Source organism: Micropterus dolomieu, linkage group LG08 (genome assembly GCF_021292245.1).
Source record: "Micropterus dolomieu isolate WLL.071019.BEF.003 ecotype Adirondacks linkage group LG08, ASM2129224v1, whole genome shotgun sequence".
Taxonomy (NCBI): domain Eukaryota; kingdom Metazoa; phylum Chordata; class Actinopteri; order Centrarchiformes; family Centrarchidae; genus Micropterus; species Micropterus dolomieu.
The window spans coordinates 5,757,621-5,784,500 of NC_060157.1; the positions used below are offsets into that span (position 1 = coordinate 5,757,621).

At 39.0% G+C, this 26,880-nt stretch overlaps 3 protein-coding genes and 1 non-coding gene across 6 annotated transcripts; all 4 read right to left on the minus strand.

Annotated features, from left to right (window-relative positions):
• Nucleotides 1-191: 191 nt before the first annotated feature.
• kansl2 (KAT8 regulatory NSL complex subunit 2) lies at nucleotides 192-9,893 on the minus strand. 3 transcript variants are annotated; one of them, XM_046055919.1, is made up of 10 exons: nucleotides 9,743-9,893; nucleotides 8,224-8,481; nucleotides 7,886-8,058; nucleotides 7,595-7,709; nucleotides 6,859-7,022; nucleotides 5,644-5,807; nucleotides 4,347-4,443; nucleotides 3,228-3,481; nucleotides 2,037-2,243; nucleotides 192-528 (listed from the first exon to the last, which is right to left on the minus strand). In XM_046055919.1, exons 1-10 carry the CDS (start codon nucleotides 9,877-9,879, stop codon nucleotides 439-441), a joined length of 1,659 nt encoding a protein of 552 aa, XP_045911875.1. In that variant the 5' UTR covers nucleotides 9,880-9,893; the 3' UTR covers nucleotides 192-438. The 3 variants fall into 3 exon arrangements, with proteins under 3 accessions (XP_045911875.1, XP_045911877.1, XP_045911876.1); XM_046055921.1 differs by lacking the exon at nucleotides 9,743-9,893 and adding an exon at nucleotides 9,650-9,721; XM_046055920.1 differs by lacking the exon at nucleotides 192-528 and having other exon boundaries at nucleotides 1,888-2,243; nucleotides 9,743-9,892.
• Nucleotides 4,005-4,137, minus strand: LOC123975897. Its single transcript, XR_006826190.1, has one exon. It is a non-coding gene; the product is annotated as a small nucleolar RNA SNORA2/SNORA34 family (small nucleolar RNA).
• Nucleotides 9,894-10,904: 1,011 nt separating the features above from the next.
• Nucleotides 10,905-17,604, minus strand: ccnt1 (cyclin T1). Its single transcript, XM_046055918.1, has 9 exons — nucleotides 17,405-17,604; nucleotides 16,683-16,764; nucleotides 16,456-16,584; nucleotides 15,231-15,291; nucleotides 14,402-14,464; nucleotides 14,234-14,288; nucleotides 13,927-14,090; nucleotides 13,711-13,781; nucleotides 10,905-13,585 (listed from the first exon to the last, which is right to left on the minus strand). Exons 1-9 carry the CDS (start codon nucleotides 17,575-17,577, stop codon nucleotides 12,314-12,316), a joined length of 2,070 nt encoding a protein of 689 aa, XP_045911874.1. The 5' UTR covers nucleotides 17,578-17,604; the 3' UTR covers nucleotides 10,905-12,313.
• A 2,279-nt stretch (nucleotides 17,605-19,883) lies between these two features.
• Nucleotides 19,884-26,880, minus strand: LOC123975744 (SAP domain containing ribonucleoprotein). The gene is made up of 11 exons (XM_046057467.1): nucleotides 26,744-26,880; nucleotides 25,375-25,474; nucleotides 25,142-25,185; nucleotides 24,976-25,046; nucleotides 24,515-24,566; nucleotides 24,145-24,218; nucleotides 22,726-22,760; nucleotides 21,757-21,782; nucleotides 21,598-21,666; nucleotides 21,438-21,518; nucleotides 19,884-21,264 (listed from the first exon to the last, which is right to left on the minus strand). The coding sequence occupies exons 1-11, from the start codon at nucleotides 26,774-26,776 to the stop codon at nucleotides 21,223-21,225; spliced, it is 627 nt and encodes a 208-aa protein (XP_045913423.1). The 5' UTR covers nucleotides 26,777-26,880; the 3' UTR covers nucleotides 19,884-21,222.

Sequence of the window (26,880 nt, forward strand, 5' to 3'; positions counted from 1 at the left end):
AAATTGCATTACCCGCCCCAATTTTTTTCCTCAGAGGCTGTCCCATGCTGCCAAACAAAACTTCAACATATACTTAAAAAAGCTCCTTCTATTTAGTGTTTTTTTTTTATGTCTTCCAGTGCCTTAAAATATTCAGCACAGATCATAAATCTATTCAGATCTGGATATCATTAACAAGAGTTCAACAAAAGTATCATAAAGCAGTTTATTTGTAGATCACAGATGTGTGCCCCAGAACCTTTTGCAAAATATTTATTTTAAGGCAATTTAACCCAAATAAACACCCCCACATGACAAACTGAAGTACAATCAGTGAATGTATATTCTGAGAAGTCTACTGTCAAGTTCTTCTGAACGTGACCTCCATTGTAAAGTCACCTCAGCGTCAGTCTCTGTGGAAGTGAAACATGATTCTTTACATAACGCTGCAGAGGTCGTTCATCTGGGAGCATCAACTGTAGCCTTGTCGATGTCTTGCAGTGAATTATCAGTGGCATCTTCTTCACCTCCTACAACATCTGACACCACCTAGGGTGGAAGAACAGGATGTTAGGAGACCATATGTGGATTTATTGCTGGTTGGCTTGAACGCTTTTGATAGTTTGTGTTCTGTTATAGCTGAAATTCCTACGTTTGTTAGTGTGTGACTCAGCATTCAGACCAAGAATTGTGTAGACGCAACACAAATCGCTGCTTTCTTTATTGACTTGTTTTTCCAACATCTTCCTTCAAAGCGCGTTTACACTGTGCAATGTTTAGGCTGTGTGGGGTGAAAGCTTTTGGTCAAATCAATCAAAATCAGCGGTCCAAGATCCATCGATGGCCAATGTAGTTTTGATTTCTCATCACCCTAGTTACTAGTTCTGTACCAATAAAAAAGGTTGAGAAAACAGGATCAGCAGTCTACAGGTGCAGGATTATCCAGGTTTTTTTAAAAAACCGGTTTAAGTTGTTTACATGCACAAAGCATAACCAGGACACTCCAAAAAAAAAAAAACTGATCATAAAAGAAACACTTTGACAATGAGAGAAACTTCCACAACTTGAGTGCTGCTACAACCAGTCAGTCAGCTGGAACGACAGACAATATGTTACGACCACCTGGGTAAGATGTTCAGTTGGATTATGGAGGATGAACATAATGTTGCATGTGAAAAGTACGGATTGTTGTATTCAACAGATTTTTAGGAGCGTTTATGCTGCCCATCACTAGCCCCTCTCAGCCCAGGGGCCCCAATATCAAATCAGGTTTTTAAAATCACAATCTCACGACGTTTGTGTGTTCTGAACTTGTTAACAGTATCTGTAATGACTGATCAAGGATCCCAGTGTGGCTATGCATTTGCCGGTTTCACTGTAGGCACAGCAGGCGGGGAAATAAAAATCAATGCTGATTTCTTCAAGTGGAACTTGGATGAAAACTATTTTAGTTCAGTAAATTGTGTCAGTCAGCTGGAGACAGAGGCAGATGGAGGTCAGAGTCTATGTATATTACTTTTGTTTTATTTTCTAATAGCCTCACATATTCATGGGTTCACTGTAATTTCCATGTCTGTTTTTTGTTCTTTTCTGAGATATTACAGGCTTCACAATCGTTTTTAGGTTTTTCGATGCATAGAAATGTTACCACTACAATCAATACTTGTTAATTGCTTTGCTTCATTTTCAAAACAGTGGGCGAGATGGTTGAAGATCTCTTCCTAAAAGTTTCCAGTGTAAGTTAACACTACAGCCCTGGTTCTGTGTAAAAAAAAATAAAAAAAAATTCTAAAAGTTTATCTGGCTCCAGAGTCAGACAATTCAAGTGGGTCTCTCGCCAAAGTTACTGTCTTTTTAATATGAAAGTCGCCCTTTGTGTTTCACAAAAACATTTATATGATACTGACACAGATTGTGACCAAGTTTTTATTAGACCCATCTCGCAGTGTGACATACAGTGAAATTGGAGGATTGTTATTGCACAGTATATGGGCGCCATCATTCAAAAGAGAGATTCAAGATATTCAAGATGACAAATCCCCTAAATGAGATTTAACCTGGTCGTCCATGATTGCATCCACATCTCTTTCTGAGAGCTCCTGTCCTGAGGCGTCCAAGTCGACCTGGTCTGGGTCTTCTCCAGTCAGGATGTCCATTGGGGCCTCAGCGATGGCTCTAATGGTCTGGTCCTCCAAGGCCAGGGCCGTATCAAACTGTAGTGGGGACGGAGGACCCTGCATACCATCCCCTTCCACATCCAGGTCCTGTATAAAAAGGGGATATTTATGAAATCTAAATCTTGACATAAAACTTTTAGCTTTTTTCAGTTACATGTACATTTGTTATTTATGTTTACACTGCTAACCACCGGCGGGATGTTCTGTTTTGGGATAAATGATACAGAGGTACTTGAGTTGTTGGAAGCATCCCGCTTTTGACTGTGCCTGTGCCACACCCAGCATTTGTTTATGCCTATTTGAGTTTGTACTGGAGCAGCAAATTGTATAATAAATCTAAACTTTTGACCGTCTACAAACCGGCATTTACTGGAAGCATTTATTTGCTAATGAATTGGAAGTCTCACAGTAGCCCCTCAGTGGCTTTTAAAAGATGAAAGTAGTCTACACTTTATCTAGAAATATTAAAAACACACAAATCACTTGCCCTTTGGTTCTTTAAAAAAAATAAATAAAATCTGTTGTATTTTTGCTTTTCAGTTCTGGTCCAGTTTGTGTTCATATTGACAAAAAGAACCAAGAGCTGTAAACATGAAATGATTCACTGACTCATGGGTCGGGCAGTTTTTGACAGTCATCCTCCATTATTCTTGTGTTCAAATGATCTGAAGGATTTCACATAAGTCATAGATCACTCTTGACAATTCACAATCAAACTATCACAGAGTTGACTGGGATCCACCTTTTCAAGCAGGCTCGGTTTGGCTGTTTAGTCCGTACCAGGGTTAGGGCGTTTTCTGACCTCTGTTGTTAAGACCACTTGAATCTGACTCGTATGTTCCCCCCCACTTTCTTTGATTAAATATCTGAACACAGTGCTAGTGCTTGGGTGTACACGCTCTCACTTGGCTTTTAGTAATGCATTTGTAAAAAGAAACCAAACAAAATACATTTACCAACTTGGACCAGAATGAACCACACAGGTAAATGCACCTGTGTGTTTGAACTGTACCAAATAAATTACAGTAGTTGTAAAAGCTCCCGAAAACACCAACAATTGAATCTACGTACATCACTGAACTCTAGGGGAAGGCTCTCTGTGGGCTGAAGCTCTGCTGCGCTCAGATACATGTCTCTGCTTGCAGTGGTGAGCTGCTCCTGTGGTGGAGGCTCCTGCTCAGGCTGGTACATAGGGGGAGGCAGGGAGAGGTGAAGCGGGCAGCGAGGATCGTCAGACTGACCCATGTGCACAGTTCTGTCACATGGGACATCTTTCAGGCCTGGACACATTTTGAAAAGCACCTGATTGCTGTCCTGGTGGATGTCTGAGTGTCTTGATGTCAAGGGCATTGACACATGATGTCCACACACAAACAACGACCACAAGAATAAGAACAGATAAAGAAAACTGCTTCCACCTTGAAGTTAAACCCCAAAATTACATCCTGATCTGTGGACACTGATTACTGGGAAACTTTCACCACACAAGTTGCCAAATTAGTATTATTGCAAGCACTGTAATTATTCCTCTGAAAATAATCTTGCTGTAATTATGTAACATGAAGCTACTTACTGTGAGGTCACAAAAGGTTCAGACTGTATTCATGACATTCCTGAGTGGTTTTGTTCGACGAGTGACTTTGAGCATCAATTCTTTGCAGGGTTTTAACAGCTAACCTACAACTAACATGGCAAATAGAGGAACACAAACTTAAGTACATGCAATAAAACTAGTTTGCTGTTCTTAGCTCATAAAGAGAAAACTGTAAATCATGTTTGATGAAAAATATGAAAAGCATGAGACTAGCCTAAATGACTGGGTTGAAATAAAGGCAGGTTGTAAAGAGATTTTGTTCCTTCCAACTGAACAGATTATCCCCTTTTCAGCTCTGGAGAAATCAACAGACCACAGGAAGGTGTTCATCTAGGCTCTCTTTGAAACCAGCAGCTACTACATGCTGCTGGTCTTGATCGAGGCCAAGGTAAAAATGGCTTAAAGGAGAAAAAAAAAAAAAAAAGATCAAAAGACAGTTTGGGTGAACGAAGAACCCCAGTTTGTAGTAAAGTTTAACATACAAAATAAAGAAATGTTGATATCTTCTTTCACTGAATACAAGAAAACATCTGGGGTTTCTTGTATGGAAACAGCCAATATTGTGGTCAAATCCATGCTGAAATCATTGAGGATACGTGAAACACAGTGTCGGGTCATCGGCAGGCAGGGGTTGGTACATCGGGTTCCCTCCACAAAAGAGATGCACTGCTCACACACTGTTCTTGTGTGTGGCTACAAAAGAGGAAAGAAGAGTTAGATAAAAAGGTCAAAACAGTAATCAAACGCTACAGACAGACTAAACAGTATTTCCTTTATAACTATAATCATCCTTAACATTATCATTCCTGAATGCCACAAAATTGTCGGAGGTAAAGGCCTATAAAAATGAAATTCTTTTGCATGTCTGCCTGCTTCATGTGATGGGGTTTTCAAATCTTAATTCCATTCTGCTGCACTCAAATATGTTGAGCATAATCTCAAAACCAAAAGTATGCATTAACCCCTGTTCACTGTAGTAATCAACATACTTGACACTACTGCCCTGATATATTTAAAGCATACTGGGTTTTTTTAAGCACATGTCAACATTAGGAACATCCTTTTTATACTCCGCATCACTAATGTTTTGGCTCCGAGCGAAACACTAGATTTGATTAAATGTAACTATGGTAATTTTACTATATAAAAAAAGATCAGCAAAATACCAATAATTCTCAGCTCTAGTGGTTTTCTAACCATGCATACAGGTTTTGAGATATTAGTATCAGATGCGTCCGAGACCACCGCAAGACAATGGAAGTGATGGCATTTCGTTTGTAGAGAATATGGTTAACACAAAGGTTTTACCACTGCTCTCTAAGACGGTTTTCATGTCAGGTAGTCATTTACCATAAGTTAGATCTCTAGTCTGGTAGTCTAACACAGACTGAGTAATTTTCTGTCAAATGAGTAAATCCTCTAACTCTGTTAGCCCCTATCGGAAAAATGACATGCTGTTGAAGATATTGACAACACGTAGGCCTGTGTTTCTACCACACCTGTAATAAACAATACTGGAAAGAAATAATAAATACACACCATAGTCAAACCTAAATGCTAGACCCCTGTGCTTTTAACATAGGGGTTTCTGGATTTCTTCAGTAGTAATTGTTGTTCCAGTGAGAACTGTTCAAAGTCGGGAATTATTTCTGGGAAGACAAACTGCTCTAGAGTTTAAAACCACAAACATAATTGCCTTCACCCATGTACTCTTGGGTGGTCACATACGTTTCAGACATATCTTCATCTGATTGACTATTTTCATGGCTGGATACCACTAGGAGCAAGTGAGACCGTTTTTGTGCTCTGGTGAACTGACCCTTTAACATTAGTTTAAAGTCTTGCTTACTAGTTTTACTATTTTACTATTTTACTACTGGGTGCGTGTCACACCTGAGGAGCTCCTTCGGTCACAGCCTGCCTCCTCTTCCTCAACTGTCTGTGCAGCAGGGCTTCCACACCGTACCGACGACGGTATCGGCGTAGAGCTTTGAGCTTCTTCAGGTTCTCCCTCTCCTTCATGGATAGACCTTCAGGCCCTGTCAGCAGACTGCTTCCTGACATAAACAAATAAAAGACATTGCTGAGGGCTGTGTGGCCTTGTGAACATTAAGAAGGTGTGGGATGATTTCCAGTTAAGAATGGAATGGACAAAAAAAATAAAAATAAATAAAAAAATAGATAAATGTCAATGGAGCTCTGATAACATGATTCATGCCAACAGGTAAATAAAGGCAGAGCTTCCATTTTAATCCAGCGGAGCTAAAAATATAAATGTGTGCCAATGCAGCCCCTGACATTTGTCTTAAAAAACAGGAGTAGAGCGAGAAGTCAAAAAGTTAGCATGACGACGTTGTCCACTCAGTCGTCATTTACTTGATTTGAATTTCCTTAACTGCTGGAATCCTGTATGTTACATTTGATTTTTAAAATATATTTTTTCAGCAGTAACCAAAGTAAAATGCAGGATGGCAATAACTGAAGATGAGAATATCAAACAGATGACAGTTTATTCATGGAGCTATGATTGTATGATTGGGTCCCACCCAGTCTAGTGATTTGCATTTGAAAAGGTGTCTAGATTCAAAGCGACGCACATTTTAGACATCTGTTTTACATTTAAAAATCTTGCTCAGCAGCATTTAATGACCAGCTATATCTGTGTGCGTGCGCGCGTATATATAAAAAAAAATTACACACACACACACACACACTGAATTGATGTCAAGAGATTATATGCAGCCTATATTCAAAAGTTCTGTCAGCTGCACCATAAGAGTTTAAATATTATCAAAATCGCAATATGGCCAAGCGCAATATCCAAGTTGCAGGAGCAGCAATCTTTTAATATGGTAAAATGTGTCAAAATATTTATAAATGAAGCATTGTGGTGCTACAAAGAGGCCCTTGCTAAAAAAAAAAAAAAGAAAATATACTGTCCAGACATTAAGGAACATGCTTGTTTAGTATAGACCCCAGCAACAAATCACATCACCACAGTCATCCTCACTCAGAAGTATCCACACATAATCTCCAAAATGATATGCAAGATATGCTATGATAGGGATGTTTCATCACAACTTAGTAGCCAGTTAGTTGTGAATTTACCTAGAGTTTCGTGCTCCACTTTGCGGTTGTGCAGGTATCTACGCTTTTTCTCCTTAAGCAGGTGCTGCAGGCGTTTGAACTGATCAATGTAGAGGGACTGGAGCCTGATGAGTTTTTCTCGAGTGATTAGTGCCACCTCCTCTGCTGTGTACACTCCTGCATGTCTGAGATTTAGAAAGAAAAACTTTATTCACCGTTTTGGTGAAACAGATTTCTGGAGAAATAATTGTTTTTTTCCCCTCTCTGATATCCTCCTCAACATTCACTCTCGATTTATGGAGTTTCAGAAAGCTTTATTTTTTGCTAAGCCACTGTTCTGTCTCTATCGTTAACTCGGTTTGCCATGCAGCCAGCGTTCCTATTAGCTGACTCAGCCCCCAGGTGCTAAAGGCTAAAGCTGACAAAAACCACCTAGTTACTGTATTCTGTGTCATCAAAACAGGCCTACGTCTGTCTCAGTTAACAAAACTTTAGGTTTAGGAAAAAAGATCATGGTTTGGGTTTAGACAAAGATTCTGATGGGTTTTAAAAGAAACACGTAAATATGCACAAACACCAGAACTTTGATTTTGTCACTTTTCCAGCATGAACACAATACTCAAAGCCTGCTCAGAATTTGTTAGTATGAATTAGGACACAGCTATTACATATTAAGACAGTAACTTATTGTCTAAATACAACAAAATGACAAGATGAGTTTAGATTAAAAACTTGATAGTCCGATAATTCAGCTTACTTCAGAGGATCCTCATGATCACTGTCAACGCTGTCGGCGTCACTGTCAGGGTCTCCTCTCCATGTCTGGTCCAGTACCAAGGGACCCTGCTCCTCCTCACTCAGACTTTCCTCATCTATCCAGAGGGGGCGTAGTAAAAATATTTAAAATCATATTCATACATGTGAAAATAAACTGCAAGAGAAACTACCACATCAATTTACCCCTACCATGATACAGAAAAAGTCAAAGCACACAAGATTAATGTCAATGAAGGGGTATACAGTTGACAAACTGAACAGGACCATTTACCTAAAATACGACTAGCTTCAGAGCGGCCTCCATCAGGGCTGTGTGCCTCTGAACGGTTGTATCCGCTAAGCTGAGACAACAGTGACTCTGGGGACGGACCGGAAGACGGCTTTCTCATCTGAGCTCGGAGAGCCATGGCATTTCTGCGAGCATGCTCTGCACAGAATGTCACCCTAAGAGAACAGAGAGTCATTGGAGAAGAGAAGTCAGAAAGCTGCTTGGATTTATTAATAGGTGTCATCTTTTGCTTGTTTCTCCTGTTATAGTTAATAAATCTGGAGGTCTAACTTGTTTCTAACCGTTGTTAAAGCCAGTTAAAATTTAAACTGTCCACTCACCCATCTTTCCTCTCGACCTTTGGTGAAGCGTTGGGGCAGCGCTTGCCGTTTTTGGCAGACACATAGCTGCACTGCTTGTACGGGGCATTCTTGTCCTCCAAAATGTGTTTGATGCAGTACTCCAGGCCGTCGAGACGGGGCTGAGAGCATGGTCGCTGGGAAAAGGAACAGGCCTGGGGCTCCTGGGGACGAGGTGTCTGGGCCACCCGGTTCCGACTCGAAGGCAAAACGTGGATTCGTATCCTGTTCATTGCAAGTCTGCAAAAATAATTAGGAGATGAAACTGATCTGTTCATTGATTATCTGAAAAAAAGAAATAGCAAACACTCTTCTCAAATGTGAAGATTTGCTGCTTTTCTCCATCTTGTAAGACAGTAACCTGAAATCATTGAGTTTTGTAGTGTCGCTCAGGTAAAACAAGACTTACAGATATTATTATTTTGTGACATTTTATAGACAAAACAATTCATCCAGACATAGAATATGGAGGGGGCTAAGACTGCACTAACTATCAGAGATCAAGAGTAGACAGAAAATGTATCAGGTAACTATTCTGAAAATCAATTAACTGTTTCCCATATTAAGTAAAACTGAAAAACATTCCCATGATTCAGCTTCTCAAATGTGAGGATGTGTTGCCTAATCTTTCATTTACGATAACGTTTTTTTATGACATTAAAAAGAGAAAATCTTTTTGTTTTGCACCATTTGTCAAAGAAAACAAACACATCTGAAGGTATCACCCTGGTCTCTGGGAAAGCACAAGGGACAATTTCTTTGTTATTAACAACAAAAAGAATTAATAGAGTAAGGGAATATGGAAGATAGGAGGTACACCAACTACGTATTTCAAATTTAATTTTCAATGTCATTGCAGACATTTGCATGGCCATATTTTATAGATCCGCGTGGCTTATTAAACGTTAAGTTTGCTCTTTAATCACAAATTGAGTCCAATGGTCAGAGATGTTAAACTGTAAGTTATATATTATCCCCCTCAAGCAGGATAAAAACAGATGAGCACCGCGTTTGCAACGGCTGCTCCAATATGAATTAACGGTAATGATATTCTTAATCAATAACGTTAAAGACGACGGTGGCAGGTCAGGTGGCGTGTCAGATTGTTATTAAACTTTGATATAAGTTAATATACATTTTGCCCTTACACTGCGGTCATACACCTCGAAACACATAAAGCCTTATTGATGTAAAGGATAAAAAGTTTTTACTGCAGATTTAAATCTAACATATGTGAATGTCTCTCGTCTTGCCCAACTCTAACCAGGCGCCACACCAAGCTTTAGCCCGCCTCTCTTTACTGCGTCATTCTTTTCAGTTACGGAGTCGCCATCTTTGTTTAGCAGTTGCTAATGCTAACAAACCGCTACTTTTCACAACTGACGGCCAAGAAGCGAGTTTTGCTGACCGATGGCAACACACGGTGGTCATTCTCGTTATCGTCGAGATGCATCGGTGCCGAAAGATGAACAGAGGCTCATTTTTGTTTAGAACAGCTTACCTTCCTCCGTGCCGTCCGACCGTGTTTAGCTCCTGATGAACACTACGTCGGTTTTCCTGCATTCCCCAATAACTGCCACAGCCAAACAGAGCCCTCCCACTCCGAGCTCTGATTGGCCAAAGTTGAAGGTATTTCATTGGCCACTCTAAGTGCCAATCACAGCGGGCCATAAACTTACATTTACACCCATAATATTGCAGCAGTCCCGTTTGATACAAACATTTAATGCAATGAGCGTTTTCTTAAAATATTTATTGACTTTAATTGAGAGTAAAGCAACCACATATCAAAAAGAACAGTGTTCACATATAATCTTTTATCTGAAAAACCAAACAAAAATCCCAAACGTTTTATTTCCAGACCTGAGTGTCACTTAAAACACCAAGACATGAAAAAAAAACATTACATTTACTGTAGCTATGTGATTTTGCATTGTTAGGTTGCATGAGTGTATTTTTTTCTCACATGTGGGGTTGTTTTTAATGTGTCCATTATTTGTATGACCTTCTCACATAAAGTTAACACTTTTATTGGAAGATTTGTCCTGATCAGCTAAAACAATTTTCAAAAATGGCAATGATATATTGGACATCTATTCTAAGAGTCTAACCATTACACATGTAACACTTGCATTGTAGGCAAACCTACGGAGATAAATATTCAGTGCATTTACTGTTTCCCTGTTACAACCAAGAGTTGAATAACTAATAAACCTCTGCTGCCTGAGCAAAGAGCTGTACTCTTTCAGCTTATCTTCCATATAATCAAGGGAACAAAAATATTTCACAATTGTATGGCTGATTTTTTGTACTGCATTACTGTGAACTGCCTAAAACAAATGAGTTTTTGATAAACTGAGAAAAGAAAGCAGGTAAAGAGCAGTAATACTATACAATCAAAACCATATAAAGCTTAGTATGAATTAAAATGTACAGATGATACCCGATTCTCTTGCCTACAAGAGGCATATCTTCCATCAGTTCTCTCAAACATAAACTCATCATTAATTCATATGAATTAGACAGTATTATATGTCATGCTTATGACCCTGTAGTGGAGGTATGTCGATAACCTGCTTTCAGTGTGGGATTTACAAAACTAAAGTACACATGCAAACATTTTTGATAAATCATGGCTTGTGGTTAGATTATAAACAACAATCTGAAGCTGAATATCCACCAATTTAATTTGAAGGTATGGAGTCAAAAGACAGCTTTAAACATGATTAAATCTCAGGCCAGCATGAACTGACAGGTGTACACTGGGGTTTACACATTAAAAACATACCCAAAAGAAAACGCATAAACGAAAGATGACCACACAGACAGACATATGGCGTTTGATTAGTCTTTGATACTGTGTACTTTTACTTTGTTGTCCCTTCTCGATATGGTCACCTCAAACTATTTTTAACGGCAGTTTCAGGCTGACTTATCACTGCTGGTGTCAATGCCACTTGAACTTTAGTACGTGCCTCCTTTTTCTGTTTTTGCATTTAGCTGTGATCACCGTAAACTACTTGCCCCCAAGAGGAAACTGATGTACAAGTGACAATTACGTGACAGGAATTAAAATTCACATTTCTTCTCTAGAGGGACTTTTTGTTGTTGTTGGCAATTCCTTCATTGTGACCATACCGAGGAGATATGTTTGAACTCTTTGATAAACCATACATGTATATTGTTGGTATGAACTTTGTCCATTAGTGTAATCATTAGAGAACTGAATGTGAATATTTTACAACCATTTAAAACAATGACTGCAACACTCAAAATCTAAACAAAAACTTTAAACAAAAAGTACAAGCTTCATATTTTTTTGTTGCATTTTTTCATAACAAAATGTAAAAAATATTTCATGTGTTTTAAACATTTTACAATCTTTGTACAAGTTTACCAAATAATGCTGGAAATAAAACAGTTAAAACACCAGGGGCAGGACAATCACCTATTTTTTTTTTAGGTGATGGTGTTAATAAAAATTAAAAGACAAAAATATTAACTTTGGATACATGCACTCTCAAACCTGCCTGTACAGTTTTAATGTCCCTCTGCCCAAAAAGAACAAAGAGAGGAAACCTTAAAAAAGGTATAAAACGGGATCATGTTTTTCTTTTTTCTTCTTCTTCTTTTTTTTTTAAAAAACATTCAATTAATAAATAACATCCTATAAAAACATTATAAAAAGACAATCGGACCCAACAGGTATGTAATGAAAATCTGTTTCCTCATGATTTCAAGACAACGCCTTCCTCCAAAAACAGCGATGGTAAAAATACCAGGTCCCATCATCACATTTCACACGAGAAAAAAAATATCTACACTTTCTTGTAAATTTTTTCCTCACATTTTGCAAGCTTTAAAAGCCTCTCATTATTGCCCTAAACGTGAACTGTAAAAAGAAAAATGCTGAAAACTCATTTACCTCACCAGTACATTTCACTGCTGTCACACTGATGCCTATAAAAGATTGGGTGAGTTAAAAACAAAACAAAAAACAATACTTTATGTAACAAGATGGATGTTTGCGATGTCAAGTACAAGGTACATTATGGGTCTCATGATCAGGAACTCATTTGGGTAAAGGCGGCAGTGGGGGAGGTGGTTCTGAAGGCAGGGGTGGGGGCCTAGCGTTGTTCCCTCTGGAGCCACCACTGTACCTGTAGTCCCCATATTGGGATCTATAGTCAAACAACATGGCCGGCTGGGCCGGCTGGACCCCTTGTGCGCTCAGAAGCGAGTTTAGCATTTCAAAAGTGTCCTGGTACTCGTTTGACTGGGCTCCGCCTGTTGCACCATGCCCATTAGTGTCCGTCTTGTCGCCTTTAGAGTGCGAATAGCTCCCTTGGTGGTGGGGAAGGCCCAGAGCGGGGAGAATGTCAGGACCTTGCCCCAGAGTTTGCCCAGAGGAGGAAGACAGGGACGGTAGCTGGTAGAGATTCCTAGAGGACTTACTGACTTTCGAGGCAGGGTGAGAGCCTGCTGTGGGATCTTGGGAGTGTGTCCTCTTACGTGAGGCAGAAGAAGACGAAGAGCTTGTTCTAGAAGAGTCGCTGGGGACTTTTTTGCTGCTTCCTAATGCCCCACTGGAACTAGATGAATGTTTGTGTGAAGAGGAGAGTGAGGCGCCGCTAGAGGAAGAATGGTGATGGTGGTGGTGATGATTGTGGTGGTGGTTAGACCGTTCCCTGTGCTTGTCCCTGCTCTTGCCCTCCTCTCCTGAACTCCCCCTTTGCTTCTCAGGCACTCGTATTCTGACTTTAATGTCCTGTTCCTGACCTCGGGCGCTGCCGCTGCCTCCTCCGCCAGCTAGGGGTAAACGCATTTTAAGAGAGCTCCTGTCGTGCCTCTCCTTCTCAAGGGGGATTTTCAGAATAATTGGTGACGGCGTGGACATGTCAGAAGAGGAGGAGGAGCTGGACTGCTGGTGATGATGCTGCTTCTCCTTCCTCTGTTGACCAATGAGAGCCTGGGCAGCATTGGCATATTCCCTCTTCACGCTGGCCTCCATGTTCTCTAGCTTCCTCTTCTGGGCGGCCAGGACATCTGCGTTCTTGGCACGGTACTCACTCAGTGACACCTTAGCTGGGACGTGAACCTCGTTGTTGGGCTGCTGCTCAGATCCAGCCTGACCTTTTCCACTCCAAGTCTGAGTGCTACCAGATGCACCGCTGTCTTTGTCACCCATGGATGAGGAAGAAGAGGCAGAAGGTGGTGCTGAGAGGCTCATCAGGCCCGCCACAGTGGTCTCTGATGAGGCCATAGAAATCATGCTCATCATAGTGTCCCTCTGGTCACCCTCCTCCTGGACCTTTGGCTTGGCTTTTGGCGTCTGACCTCCAGCCTAGGAGCAAACAAAAACCGACAATCACAGAAAGGCCAGTCAACAAAAAAATGAAACCCCAACAAAGTGGGGTGTCTTGGCTGTCCTCCATAGGTCACCAAGGAGCAATGGAAAAAAACCTGTACCTTCCAGTTGCGAATCCGTTTCAACCGGCTAGGTGTTTTCTCCAGAATCTGCAGAAACTCGTGTGTGAGCTCTGAAAGAAGTAATGAAGAAGTGAGTGAAGACAAGATCTGCAGGATAAAAGTGAAAATCTTTCAAATCCTCAACATTCATCAGATTAATCTGTAACTGACGCATGACTTTGTAGGTCCTTTTCTAACAATATTTTCAGCACATACCATCCAGCAGCTCGAGGGTAACTGTGGGATCAACATACTCCCACCAGTGTTTGCCGTCTGTGGACACGGGGATCTCCCAGTTGGACCATTTGCAGGCAAGGTGGATGCACACACAGGCCACAACGGGCGGGCTGTACTGCAGGCAGAATGTGGTCAAGTGCAGACTACGTGGCAGGATACGTTCCGGAAGGTAACAAAAAATAGAAACAGGAAGAGAGAGAATAGACATTCAGTATATAGAGTTTGAGGATTATACACAATGTACACAAAAGCTTATGTTTTACAGTGAACTGTGAATATAATATACCTGTTGGTGGCCATGAAGTATGATGTTTGAGCCAGATCCTTACTAGCTGGAACAACAATAGAACAAAAAAACACACTTAAAATCTGCTAATTGACAATTTAACGTGCAAACATAATCATACTAAAATATCCAAACAGAATTTCCCAAAATTGTAGAGTCAATGCTCACCTCTTACGAGCTGAGTGCACTTGACAACATGAGTATGTGGATGGTCAATGGTGATTTCAAAAGCTGTAATAAAAAGGGACAAAAAGAGACAAGGCTTGATAAATGAAATGCCGATGTCAAACTAATGTATGTTCCACACACATTTCATTCAATCCAATTTCCAAGACAAAGATCATTTCCCATTCAGCAGTAAAGATTAAGAAAAGTCCCTGAAAAGCAGAAAATAAATACTGTTATACCAAACTAAGTGTTGCAGACAATAATGTGGAATATCAGTTTGCGTGAGGTCTTCCAAAAACACCCTGGACGATGTGAAAACATCAACAGATGAATGTGAAAAACATTAAATTTACAAGTAACTTCCCAACTCTTGCTTTGCATGATGCTGAATCTGGTTTCAAAGTAAAAACACAGTTTGGTATTGTCAATTAAAGCCAATGGTATCTTCCTCAAAGGCTTACTTCCAAGCTTGAAATCATGGGAAAGGATTAAGCAGGCTGTAGCGAACATACTAAAAGCCAATGTTCAGGATAATGCAGCCAGTCCTCACATAGTCCTCAAACAAATGGCTTTAAAATATGTAGATAAGAAGAAAAATGTAAAAAAAAAAAAAAAAGACAGAAACTTAAAAAGTTATGGACATAATAAAAACATAAAAAGGAACCAAGGGGTAAGAGCTGCTAAAAATGAAGTGTGAATATCTTTCCAGTGCTGCTAACTGCATATGAGCTTTCTGTGGACAAAAGTAAAACAGGTTAGCACTATTTTTATAAATCACATGTGTTTCTGGTGGGAAATCAAGGGACCCAGTTCTTCTCTCCCAACTTACCCAAGGTCTGGAGTATTATGCTCTCAAGAATGACCAGGTCTTGGGCTTGTTGCAGGTAGGCCTGAGGTTGAGAGGACAGGCACGTTACTCACTGGGAGGCCCTCCATCCGATTTCAAACACATTAAACCCACCTTTCATGTAGAAATGAAGAAGCCTCACAGATAAGTAGTGAGACGATTAAAGCCACATAGTGAGTACAGATGCTCTCGCTTGATCTATATTTTAAGCAGCATCAACACCTGATGTAGCAACAGCTAAAAACAAGACACTTTGTGATGTAACTGTTGTAGTTTAAATGAAACAAAAGCAAAAATGAATTAGAATAACGCAAATTGCTGTTAACTTCATGCCAGGATAAATTAAATTTTAAGGCCAATTTATACTTCTGCATTGTGTCTACGCACATACCATCGCCGTTGTGAGCATTTATACTTGTGTATGTATCTCTCTGCAATTACACCACCAAAACGCTAGTTAGCTGTGGGGTTTCTACGCTCCACTGTGTTGACTTCCGCAGGCCAAGCCAGCTAACTTCGGGATTAGCCCCCTGCTAACTTGAATGGGAGTAAAATGATTTAATCGTGCGGCTTCTAGATTTTGCAAATGTTATCGGACCAAATGGATCAAATTCTGATAGTAAAACGAGTCATTTCGTGGAGGTTGTGATGGTCAAAAAATGTATCCACCGTTTTACAGCTGCTTCTTTCACAATTTATGTCTATGGGAAAATGTCTGCGATGCTACCAAGCCGACCAATCACAGTTCTTGCGGTCTGCGTCCCCGCCATGTTCCATTTTTGGGGAGGTGTGTTTTAGGCTATGGCATCCCAACGGCATAGATTTGACGCAGAAGTATAAATTGGCCTTTAAAGCATCAGCGTTGAGGCTGCTATTAGAAAACCGTCCATTCTAGGAGAAAGAAATTGTAATTGTGAGTAACACAAATTCAAACAGCAATACATTTAGTAGCTTAAAAGGTAAGCATCTCTTAATTTCAGGTCAAAGAGCTGCCACATTGGAAGGTTTATAGCCAAATTGTTGCTCCTGAATGAACACAGAATAGTAATAATTAATCAAATAATATTAATCTCCACATAATCTACTGATTAAATAGATTCCATTTAACCATAATTATCGCCGAGATGAAATCCCTACCCTGTCTGGCAAACACAGGAGGAGACAGAGCAACAATTGCAGGCGATTTTTACTACAGCCCAACACTTACATCACTGCGGACATCTGGTGAGGGATCCTGAGGATTGAGGCATGCATGGGCCACCTTGATAACGTGTTCCAGTTTGCGGGGCTGCTCCTCGACCTTTGCAGCGAGGAAGAGTGCGGCAGGAGAAATAACCTGGTGAGGAAGAACCAAAATAAGTTCATGAGTTGACTGACATTAAATACTAGCATTTGCATTGTGGACTTCAGGTTTGTGGGTCAAACAATACTTACATTTCTGTGAAACCTGGTGAATGACTGGACCATGTAGAATCGATGCATGTACACAATAGCTGTATTAATTGTAAGTTGGGACCTGAGACATGGTAGTTAAGGACAATGTAGCACAGTACAAACAGATCAAAACACCCGCATTGAGTGAATATCGTTAATATGACCGGGGTCGTTAGTCTACATGTGGAATAACATAACTACAGAGTTTTAATTTGAGCTAATTACTAATAAAACTTAAGATCACATCAGTGGCAGAACAACACAGTTGAAACCCCAGCTAGCTTCACACATTAGTCAAAAGTTATTCTTAAATAAGACATAAAAGCGTTGATCCTAAAGATACAACACGTAAAACAAGATGAAACAAACTAAAACCTAATGTTTCTAAAGAACCGTGTTCCACACACACTACATGTTTTCCTCACTAGCATGCAAAGCTAATGCTAACGTCCTGAAGGCCCTCGAACCACACAGGCCTAAATGGCCCCGGTTTAGCCTGCTACGCCACTACTCGATAAGGTTAGTTTGCTGGCTTGTAAAACCACAGGCCACAGCTTCAAACAGATAAGAATCATAAAAACAAACTAAAGGTATTCAAGCGAAACACGATAACAAACACTAGCCATGCTCTGCAGCTGAACCGGCTTCGTTGGGAAGCTAAACTTCGCTAGCTGGCGAGCTAATGTTGGCTAGGTTAAGACGCGTCCCTCGACAAAAGATACACATTGAGCCGCTGTCCCATGTCCTGGAGCAGGTTCGCCGCCTGTTGTCTGTAGGACAGCTCCTTGTCAGGATCAAGTCCAGCTCGCCGAGATGGGCTGTTGTCGATCTGTTCTCGGGTGTAGTACCATTTGTTATTACAGTTTGCAGGGAGAGAACGAAACGAAGCCGCCATCACTGAGAAGGACGATAGTTTAAAATTTCTGCGCGTCACAGGAACATACGTCACGCCGGGTAACAACGTCAGTGTACTTCCGTTAATGACCAGCAGGGGTCACCGAAACTTTTTTTTTTATATACAGTCTATGACCAAAACCAGGTACAAGGTGGGTTTATTTGTCACATTATAACAGGTTGTAAAGTGAAAATTCAGTTTGTAACTCCTTTCTGCTACGTAGCGGACAATACACAGCAATACAAAAGCAATCATAAAATGGTAAACAGAAATAAACTTTAATCAAAGGAGCAGTGCTGAGGGTAAATTTGAGTTTAAACGTCTGGGTAAAAGCTGCTCAGCAGTCTGGTGATGCAAATGCTGAAACTTCTATATCTCTTCCCACAAGGCAGCAGGGTGAACAGGCTGTGGCTGTGGTTGGTACTGTCCTTTAACATCCTTTGAGCTCTGCAGGCACCTCACCTCACTGATATCACTGATGCTAGGGAGATGCGTACCAATGATCTTCTGCAAATTGCATTCACCAAAGAAAAAAACATTTAGACACCTTATCTCATAATTATGAGAAAAGATCTCACAGTTACTACGAGATCAGCATCTCATGATTACAAGATCAGGACGTAGTAATTATGAGACAACTGGAAAGGTGCCACTTATTGGCCACTGCTTCGCAAAGTAGAGCCACTGTACAGCCGCTGAAAGGTAAATTTTCAACTTGATACTTCCAGTGAAAAAGGCTATAAGTTAACAGACATTTTGTTGCTAGCAGATTTTATAGAAGATTTATAGATAACAGTTTTACTACAGTTTTGATAGATCCTGATATCCTAATTATGACATATTTTCTAATTATTATGACAACCTGATCTCATAATGATGACATCATTTCAAATTATTATGAGAACCTGATCTTCTAATTATACATTTTATCTAGTATTATGACGTATTGTCTACTAATTATGACATCTTTTCTAGTAATTACGATAAGGTGACTACATCCTTTTTTTTCTTTGGATGAATGCAATATGCTTTCGTAGTACTTACACTCATATTCTTTGCTTTTGGAGGATACCACAGTGGGGAAAAGATGCTTTACATTTAGTCCATCAACCTGTAACTAGTGAATCAGATCCCTCTCTGTGTTCCTTAATTGGGGAAGGTTCAATTGCCACAGTAGGAAATAAAGTCACTGATAGAAATCCAGAAATGTATAATGATGTCAAATATTTTAGCTAAAAACAAGAAAAGACATGATGTTGCCTGCAGAAATAGCCCAGCCTCCAATTGTTTTGCAGTTAGTTTTTTGGAGAGATTGCTGCAGATATATTTGTTGTAACATTTCTCATAACTGTATTCTCATCACATTGTTAAATAATAATTATTTGATACATCTATGTGTGATCTTAGAAAAAATGTCCATAAAGTAAATTTTATTACATAACAGAAACCCCAATTCCACTTGAAAAAATCGAATAAATGAATGCAACAGTTAATTCAAACCATGCTGCGCTGTAGCACAACTTTAAGAACATATTTATATTGTTTAAACAATGTAAACTCTTTATTGTTGGAACCCTTTGTTTTATTTCCCAATTTGCAATCAAAGATTTAGAATCACAATGTTGCAAAAAGAAGAAAAGACAGCTTTACCCAAGACAACCTACTGAGTTAATAAACCCTATAATTTTATTTGATAAGTATTATCATAAACCATACGGGCCCCAAATAAGTCAACTAAGTTGTACACAGTATGAATCCTCAGAGTCAAGCCTCAAATTCCTGGTCAGTTTAAGACTTTCAGGCTTAATACTTTCTGCCAAGTCTAAAGTAAGTCAAATCTTAAGCAGCCAAGTTCGAAGTTTTGTGACTGACTGGGAGTCTACACCCCTGTGGGTTCTTGAGGGGCCACAGCAATACTATAAATTTTTTTGGAGAATGCAGCATACTTGAATTGTCTGTGTAGAGATTTCCTCTCACTGAATTATTAACACTTTGTTGAGTATTTTCACTAAGACAACCCACCAGCAATTTCCAAATCTAGAGTCATGATCAAATTGTGGGGGTCAAAACTGATATTTAAATTTGGATCCTCACAGATATTAAAACAATTATAATACAGCCCTTTCCAAATTTTATGATTGCCCTGAAGAATATATTACAAGTGACTAATTGTTACTCCAAGGTTGCAGGTAAAAAATGTGTCATTCCACTCTCATAATCAAGTCAGTGACTCTACAGAAAACTACAGGTGGGTAAAAACAAATATACAGAGATAGAGAAAAAACAAGAATCAAACAAAGCGGATATCAAAAAATTGAAAACCATTTATTTTAAATCACAAAATGTTATAAAATGGACAGATTACTGAAGCAGTGTACCAATGTAGTCCCCAAAAGAAAACAACAGGCCATCTGATAAATCAAAAGTACAATTACGTACACAGTAAATTCAAATACGTGAGTTTAACTGGATTGTTAGAAAATGTTGTTTTTTTTTTTTAATTAAAGCAGAAATACAGGATTTATTTTACTCTTACCTATCATAGAAATTTGTTAAACTTATATTTTAGGATTTTCCTTAGTCTTTGTACAAACGTATTCCACATTTTCTGTTTCCACGGCCAAAATGTCCTGTTTTCCCTGCTGCATGTTTGATAACACAAAGGCCATTTTTGCTAGGTATTATTTCCTGCATAGCGGATACAGTTAAGGATTTTTCTTTTTTATTCTCACCCCTAACCAACAAGTTAGATCCTCACTGGTTTCTCATCTGCTCGTCTTTTCAAATCTTTGTCATAACTATAACAATCTATTCACATTAATGCACTCATAAAAAATAAGAAGCACAAAAATGTTCTAATTTAGCTTCAAGACAACTTTCAGCAAGCTCTAGTGTAAAGATCTGTTAGCTAATGAAACACTTCCTGAAGCTGCTTCACAGTAAATGCACTCCTTGTTTCAATTTTCTCTCAGTTTGATTTGTGAAATTTCTGGTGATTTTATGCACCACTGTATTTAAAGATTATATTTAAAGAGTAAACAGTAAATAATCACCTGATACACAGAGAACAAATGTTTTCCCCAGAGCATCTGGAAGGTGTTTACTGTGAAGCACCTGCAGGAGCTGTTTGACTACACACCTAGTTGCTTGACAGACTTGATAAATGGACTTCATTGCAGCTTTGAGAAAGCGCAGCAGAGAGGGAACAGTGAGGGTCGTACCTGTTAAATAGTACGTTTAGGAAAGAGGAGTAAAACAAAACGTCTATGTTACACAGGAGCGAATAGCCCATACAGTTTAGAAACACACCTCTAATTCCTATATAAAAACTGAGGGAAATGAAAAATAATGTGTTTGAAAGCCTCCCATGACGGAGAAAATGGTGTTCCAGTAAATAATGGACAAATCAAACGATTGTCTAATTTACATTATCCACTGAATTTAGGCAAAGTAAATAATTTTAATTTGTTTTTTCCAAACCATTTAAATGATCTTACTCACCCATTTATTTATGTTTGTACATAATTATACATTTGATTTACAGGAATCCTTTGGGAATCTCTGTTGTGCAGCAATGAAAATGCTTTTCAAAAAAAAAAAAAAAAAAAAAATAAGGAAAGAAAAAAAAGTCTCTAAAACATTTATTCACACATTTCCAAATCTTTCAGCGCGCTTCATTTTCTTTGCCTGTAGAAAAAGAGACCGGAAACATCAACATTAATACACAATTAATTCACTTGGGTCTTTTTATGTATAACCTTACTATAATGTGATAAAATATAAATGACCACTATTGTCAACTAAGTCAAACAACAACAGAAATGCAAGGCATGGAATAAAAAATAACAACAACAACCCACCTCAATATCGGCTGCACCGGCTGCACCTGTTGAAACCCCGAACCTCTCCTTCCTCTTTTTCAGCTTTTCATCTTCTTCAATCTGGAAAGAAAAACATGTCAGTATCACTTTAATGCCAAAAAACTGTAGAAAAAACTTAAAGACACAAGCTCACTGTCACCTTTTGTGAAACGGATGAGACGTTCATTCCAAATCTTTCTGCTCTCTTCTTCAGCTGATCAACGTTCACCTTTATGAGACGCAAAAACACCCCAATTAACATCGTCTCATTAACCAGGAGTGTGAAATTAAATGCGTCAACTAAATAATGGACACTTACGGGAGCTTTGCTGTTTGCAACGAGACCTGTTAGGGAGATGAAGAAAATTGTGGGGTGAGATACAGCAGGTAGAAAACCTTTAACGTATGACATAATATAGGGTTAGATGGTGGTTTGTAACGTGTGCTCACGTTTCCCCAGGAATAATACCAGATGAAACCTGGGATTCTTACCTTATACTACCACACAACTGTTGCAGCTATAGCCCAACATTAAATTATGTAATTATAGCAATAACACTGCATCAACTTTTCAGCTGTGGCCTTTTCTTCGATTTACTTTTCATTCTAAAACGACAGCTTAGGGTCCAGCTGTTTAATCATGTTTAAAATAAGTGGGAACAAAATCCATGCAGGCAGTTCAACAAGCAGCTTAATCAGACTGCAGAAGGCAAGCTCCATCTCCAAATCATAGTGCAGAAGATCACACTAACGTTAGAATTTGTGCATGGACACTGCAAGGACTGCATGTGACCACTCAGATGTATTATAGCTTAAGAGAATATTCAGAAAAAGAGAGTAAAGCTGATGATACACGGAGCAACTTTTAGAGCAATCGTGCTCGGCAACGTTGCCGTCAGTGGTAATGAGTAAAGATTACTACTGTCAAATTACTAATCTGTTCAAAACACAGTCGGACTTGCCTCCAGCAAGATTGCCCAGCAACATTGCTCAAAAAGTTGCCTTGTGTATCATCAGCTTAAGAGGTGATTTTGTATAGTTACCCCTGTTTTCTTTACCTCAAAAGGTAGTGTACTTTTACCGGGAATTGTTCTCCTACCACATAAACTGACGATCTGACTATAAAAAAGTCTAACTACCACTAAACATGATTTTATGATTTGTTATTCAGAATTAAATGTTTGAAATCACACTCCATTTATGGCGAGAAATCCCAAAGAGTGGTGTATTCCTGGGAACCTTTTGCTCCAGTGACAACATATAAAACCAGTTTAGTAAAGCAACTGACCTGGAGAGGGACTGGAAGCATCGGTGGAGCCAAACCTGATGGAGAGGAGCACAATCATTTCAACATGGCTGCATGATTTGGTACAAAGAATCAAATTAGATCAGATATTAAGATTTGCAGTATGTTTCATGATTAGTTGGAACAATCGTTTTCATTTTCACTAACAGAACTTAAAATCAGGATGATGTGACATTTGTTTGGGTCTGTACCAAACAAACATGTTTTCTTACACCTGAACAGGATTTGTAGGCCGGGACGCCTCTGCAGAACTATAGTACTTTATCATAATGTGGTTTTGTCACATATTTAACTTCGTCAACTGTGCAGCCTCAGCATAGACTTTTATTTTGAAGGGTACAGGTTCACCCAATTTTCCCTACACTTCCCACATTGTCAATATATTTTTACGTGAGCAACTATATCGTAATAGAATACGTACACTTTCCTACAAAGGGGAATGATCTGTGTTTTAACAAAAAGTATAGAGTTTCTTTTCTTTGCACTACTGCTAGCTTTACTTCCTTTTCTTGTTCTGGACTTTCCCCCAGTGAATGTAAGCATTTATTTTCTGTGTTCGCTATACATGTCAAACTAAGTTACTTTAAACAAATTTAGAGTAAATGTAGTGATATTTTTACATGGAGCTAAAGTTTTCATTATTTTCATGCATAAATCTGTTATCTGTCAGAAGAGTTGTTGAAGAATGAGTTTGGCAGGGCTGCCGTGTAACTTGCAAAGTGACTGTTCACGGTTTGAACACAGGCACAGACAGCAAGACAGAACCCTGTTTCTGTACAATTGCAGGTATCTTGGTTTATGTTATAGTATATTTTTGTTGTAACTTTTTTTACAGAAAGATTGTATTTTGGTTATTTATTTATTTTATGAGAATTTTTGTAAAATGAGCTTTCTCTCTCACAGATCATATTATCTAAGCCACTTTGAGGTAAAAATGAAAAGTGACCTGTCAATAATAATCCCTCACTGCAGAGGTAAAATGTGTGCGAGTATAACTACACAAGTATGTTAAGTCAAGGTTGAACCAGGAAGTCGGTCTTTGAAAATGTTTACAACAGACTAATGTTTTTTTCTATTCACCATTGTTTTCTGATCCAAGTATGTTTAGTTAACCTGCTGGTGTTTTTTGACCTGTCTGACTACACTTGTTAAAGCACTTTGTAACTTGTTTTTGAAAAGTGCTCTACAAATAAAGATTATTATTATTATTATTTTTAGTGACCCTGTCTCATTCTCTTATCTCAGGAATAACCCTGGAGTACAGTGTTCACTCAGTCACTCATAGGAATGATGACCAAAACTAACAAAAATAAAATCCAAGTTGTGATGAGCTGGAAGTATCCTTTAAAAAAATAAAAAATAAAAATAAAAACACAGAAAAGGATCCTGGGAAAGTCTTACCTTGCTGCACGTATGGCCTTTTTGCTCTCAGCTGATGCAGGCAAGTTGAAACGTTCAGCTCGCTTCTGTAGTCTCTGCTCAACAAAAGGTAAAAGTTTTAGAATCAGAACACATGCTGCCGGAAGTCATGTTGGTCCAGCTGATGAATATTTGCTAAGGTGTAATTCAATTAATATGTACTATTGTGCGTTATTTGGTTTCACACACTTGTGAAGAACACTGAAAATTACTGTGTATAGAACTTCCTGTTGGACATGTGCGTAACATCCTGTTGAAGTGTGTTTTAAAAGCGATCAGGAATCACTTCCACATGTGGCAGTGATCTCTGTATTAAAATACGCAGATTAAAAGGCAAACATCTCCAACGTACTTCACTGGCAGATGATGGAGGAGTTATTTTCACCACCTTCTTTTCAGCAGGTCTGAAAGAAAAACATGTAAAGAAGTGTAATAAGCAAAGATTGATTACACTTTAGTGGTAAAAACTAAAAATCCATTAATAAATCTATGTGTTAATATGGGGCGGATCATGTGGGATATTTCTACACCACACCTGTGAAGCCATTTAGACAAGATGTATGCACAGGCCTAGGTTCAAGAGTATTGCTTATAGTTTAGTCATAAAGAATGTTACTTCCCAAAGTCAAAGGAATAGTGCGACATTTTGGAAAATATGCTTATTAACTTTCTTATAGAGAGTTAGATGAAAATCAACACGGTTCTTATGTCTGTGAATTCTCTACCAAAAGCAGAGGAAAACAGCTCTAAAATAAAACAGGTAACGTAATATATTGTTTGTTTGTTATGTGGACTAAGTGACAATAAACTTACATCTCGCACTCAGTAGACTCAGATTCCTTGATGTCTTTCTCATCGTTGGCACTCTCAACTTTAGTGAAATCCTAAAAAAAAAGAAAATGTTAACACTTATCTCTACTTCCCAAAATGGTGTGATGAGGTCTGAGAGGTGAAAGTGAAAGAGTGAAAACCACATTACCTCTGTATCCTCTCCCAGCACATCGTCTACGTCCACATCTTCCTCTGTTGTATGGATTATGGGCAAAAGAAATTTCCCACCACCAGAAAGCAGAGAGAACAAGGGCCAGAGGGAAAGGTCAGTGATTTATCACAATAAGGAATGCATATAAAAGACTAACAGCATCTCACATCAGAAACAAGTGACCACAACAAGAATTATTTTTAAATTTTGTGAAGGCCATTTCATCTCACCGTGCTCCTCCAGATAGGCTTGAAGTCGGGCAATGAGTTCTCCTTTATTTCCCTTTGTCTCCAGGCCTCGGGCATCACACTCCTGCCTCAGTTCAGCAAGCTTAAATCAAAAAGAGAAACAATACGTTTAATGCAGCATGCGCCATTTACCAACCTTGCCTTGCTGTTCACGCTGTTCTTTGGGACAATTTCTTTAGTACAAAGTAGTCCCAGAGATCTGTGGATTATCCAAAGTAACAGGCAAGGCATTTCTGCAAAGCAATGTTTCTCTTTACATTATTTTTAATAACAGAATTGAAATCCCGTTCACCAGCAGAAACTGTCTGCATGGCGATACAGCTAAAAGACAAAATAAATGGTTTGTACTGTCAATCAACAATGGCACTACAGGAGATTTCGATCAGATAACACAGTCATCCTCAGCAGATGGAGTTGCCAATTTGATGTAGAATTTATGGCTGCAAATAACAATTATTTTCATTCTCACTTAATGTGCAGATTATTTCCATGATTAATCATTTGGTCTAGAAACTGTTACTAAAAACTAAAGCTCAACGTGATGTCATCAAACCAAAAATAAAGTATATCCTCTTTACTATCACAATGAAAGACATTTTTAGACAAATAAATAGGAAGGTACATGGTAATGTTTGGGATTTATTTAAAGATTAATGAGAACTTATGATAAAATAGTGGCCGATTCATTTTAAGAATGTATCGTCCATTTTTTATCCGCTTAAAAGTTAAGACTTAAAGTTCATTGTGGATCTTGGAAACAAGGACGCTGGAAGACACAACGAGAAATACTGAGAAATGTTTTAATAAACTTTACTACTAAACTTTTGGGAGGTAGAGGATGCGCAATTTCCCGGACAGCTAATGATCGAAGTATCTTAGAAACTCAAGCGTGAAAAACAGACAGCGTTATTAGCGGGCTAATGTTTTGGCTAACATGATTTAGAGAGCGATGGAGGTCAAACACACTTCCTTACAAGCGTCGGAAATTTAACTGGACCGGATCAGAGATGGCGGGACACTTTTTTATCTAACAACAGGAGTTACATTTACAGGTTTAACCCACTATCACACTGTTATTTGTAAATTTAAACTCATTCCCAGCTACGTTAGCGTAACCTAACGTCAGGTATTTGAGTTATCTCGGTACGGTTGGCTAGGTTAGCTTCGCAGCTGAATGAACAGCGTGAACACACGCCGGCTGTTTGCTCTCACACCCCGCGGACACCTTTACTTCTTTACTCATCTCAGTCATCCGCTCACTGCTATAGGAACTAACAACGGTTAGAAAGTAATGTTTCCTAATAAACCCACCTAACGTATGTAATAAATACATATTTAATGCACTACCAACCTTCAGTTTCTGCAGTTCTATGACTTCGGCCATCTTTCTTTGTTGATGTATTACTTCCTCCAATCAAACCGGAGCGGCTCTACTTCTGAACGCCTCCACTGTGGCGCAGTTCATTCACAGCGCCGCCCGCTGGACAG

What these genes read in the sequence shown, in the direction of transcription:
- kansl2 (XM_046055919.1), bottom strand. Translation starts at nt 9,879, where the DNA reads ATGAAATACCTTCAACTTTGGCCAATCAGAGCTCGGAGTGGGAGGGCT. An exon ending in TGACCGAAGGAGCTCCTCAG is followed by an intron (nt 4,444 to 5,643) that starts GTGTGACACGCA and finishes CCTCTTTTGTAG; the next exon opens with CCACACACAAGAACAGTGTG. An exon ending in ATGCAATCATGGACGACCAG is followed by an intron (nt 529 to 2,036) that starts GTTAAATCTCAT and finishes CTTCCACCCTAG; the next exon opens with GTGGTGTCAGATGTTGTAGG.
- ccnt1 (XM_046055918.1), bottom strand. Translation starts at nt 17,577, where the DNA reads ATGGCGGCTTCGTTTCGTTCTCTCCCTGCAAACTGTAATAACAAATGG. An exon ending in GTGCACTCAGCTCGTAAGAG is followed by an intron (nt 14,289 to 14,401) that starts GTGAGCATTGAC and finishes TTTGTTCTATTG; the next exon opens with TTGTTCCAGCTAGTAAGGAT. An exon ending in TACTTCATGGCCACCAACAG is followed by an intron (nt 14,091 to 14,233) that starts GTATATTATATT and finishes CCTGCCACGTAG; the next exon opens with TCTGCACTTGACCACATTCT.
- LOC123975744 (XM_046057467.1), bottom strand. Translation starts at nt 26,776, where the DNA reads ATGGCCGAAGTCATAGAACTGCAGAAACTGAAG. An exon ending in CTCCATCATCTGCCAGTGAA is followed by an intron (nt 24,219 to 24,514) that starts GTACGTTGGAGA and finishes TTTGTTGAGCAG; the next exon opens with AGACTACAGAAGCGAGCTGA. An exon ending in AAGGCCATACGTGCAGCAAG is followed by an intron (nt 22,761 to 24,144) that starts GTAAGACTTTCC and finishes CCTCTCCATCAG; the next exon opens with GTTTGGCTCCACCGATGCTT.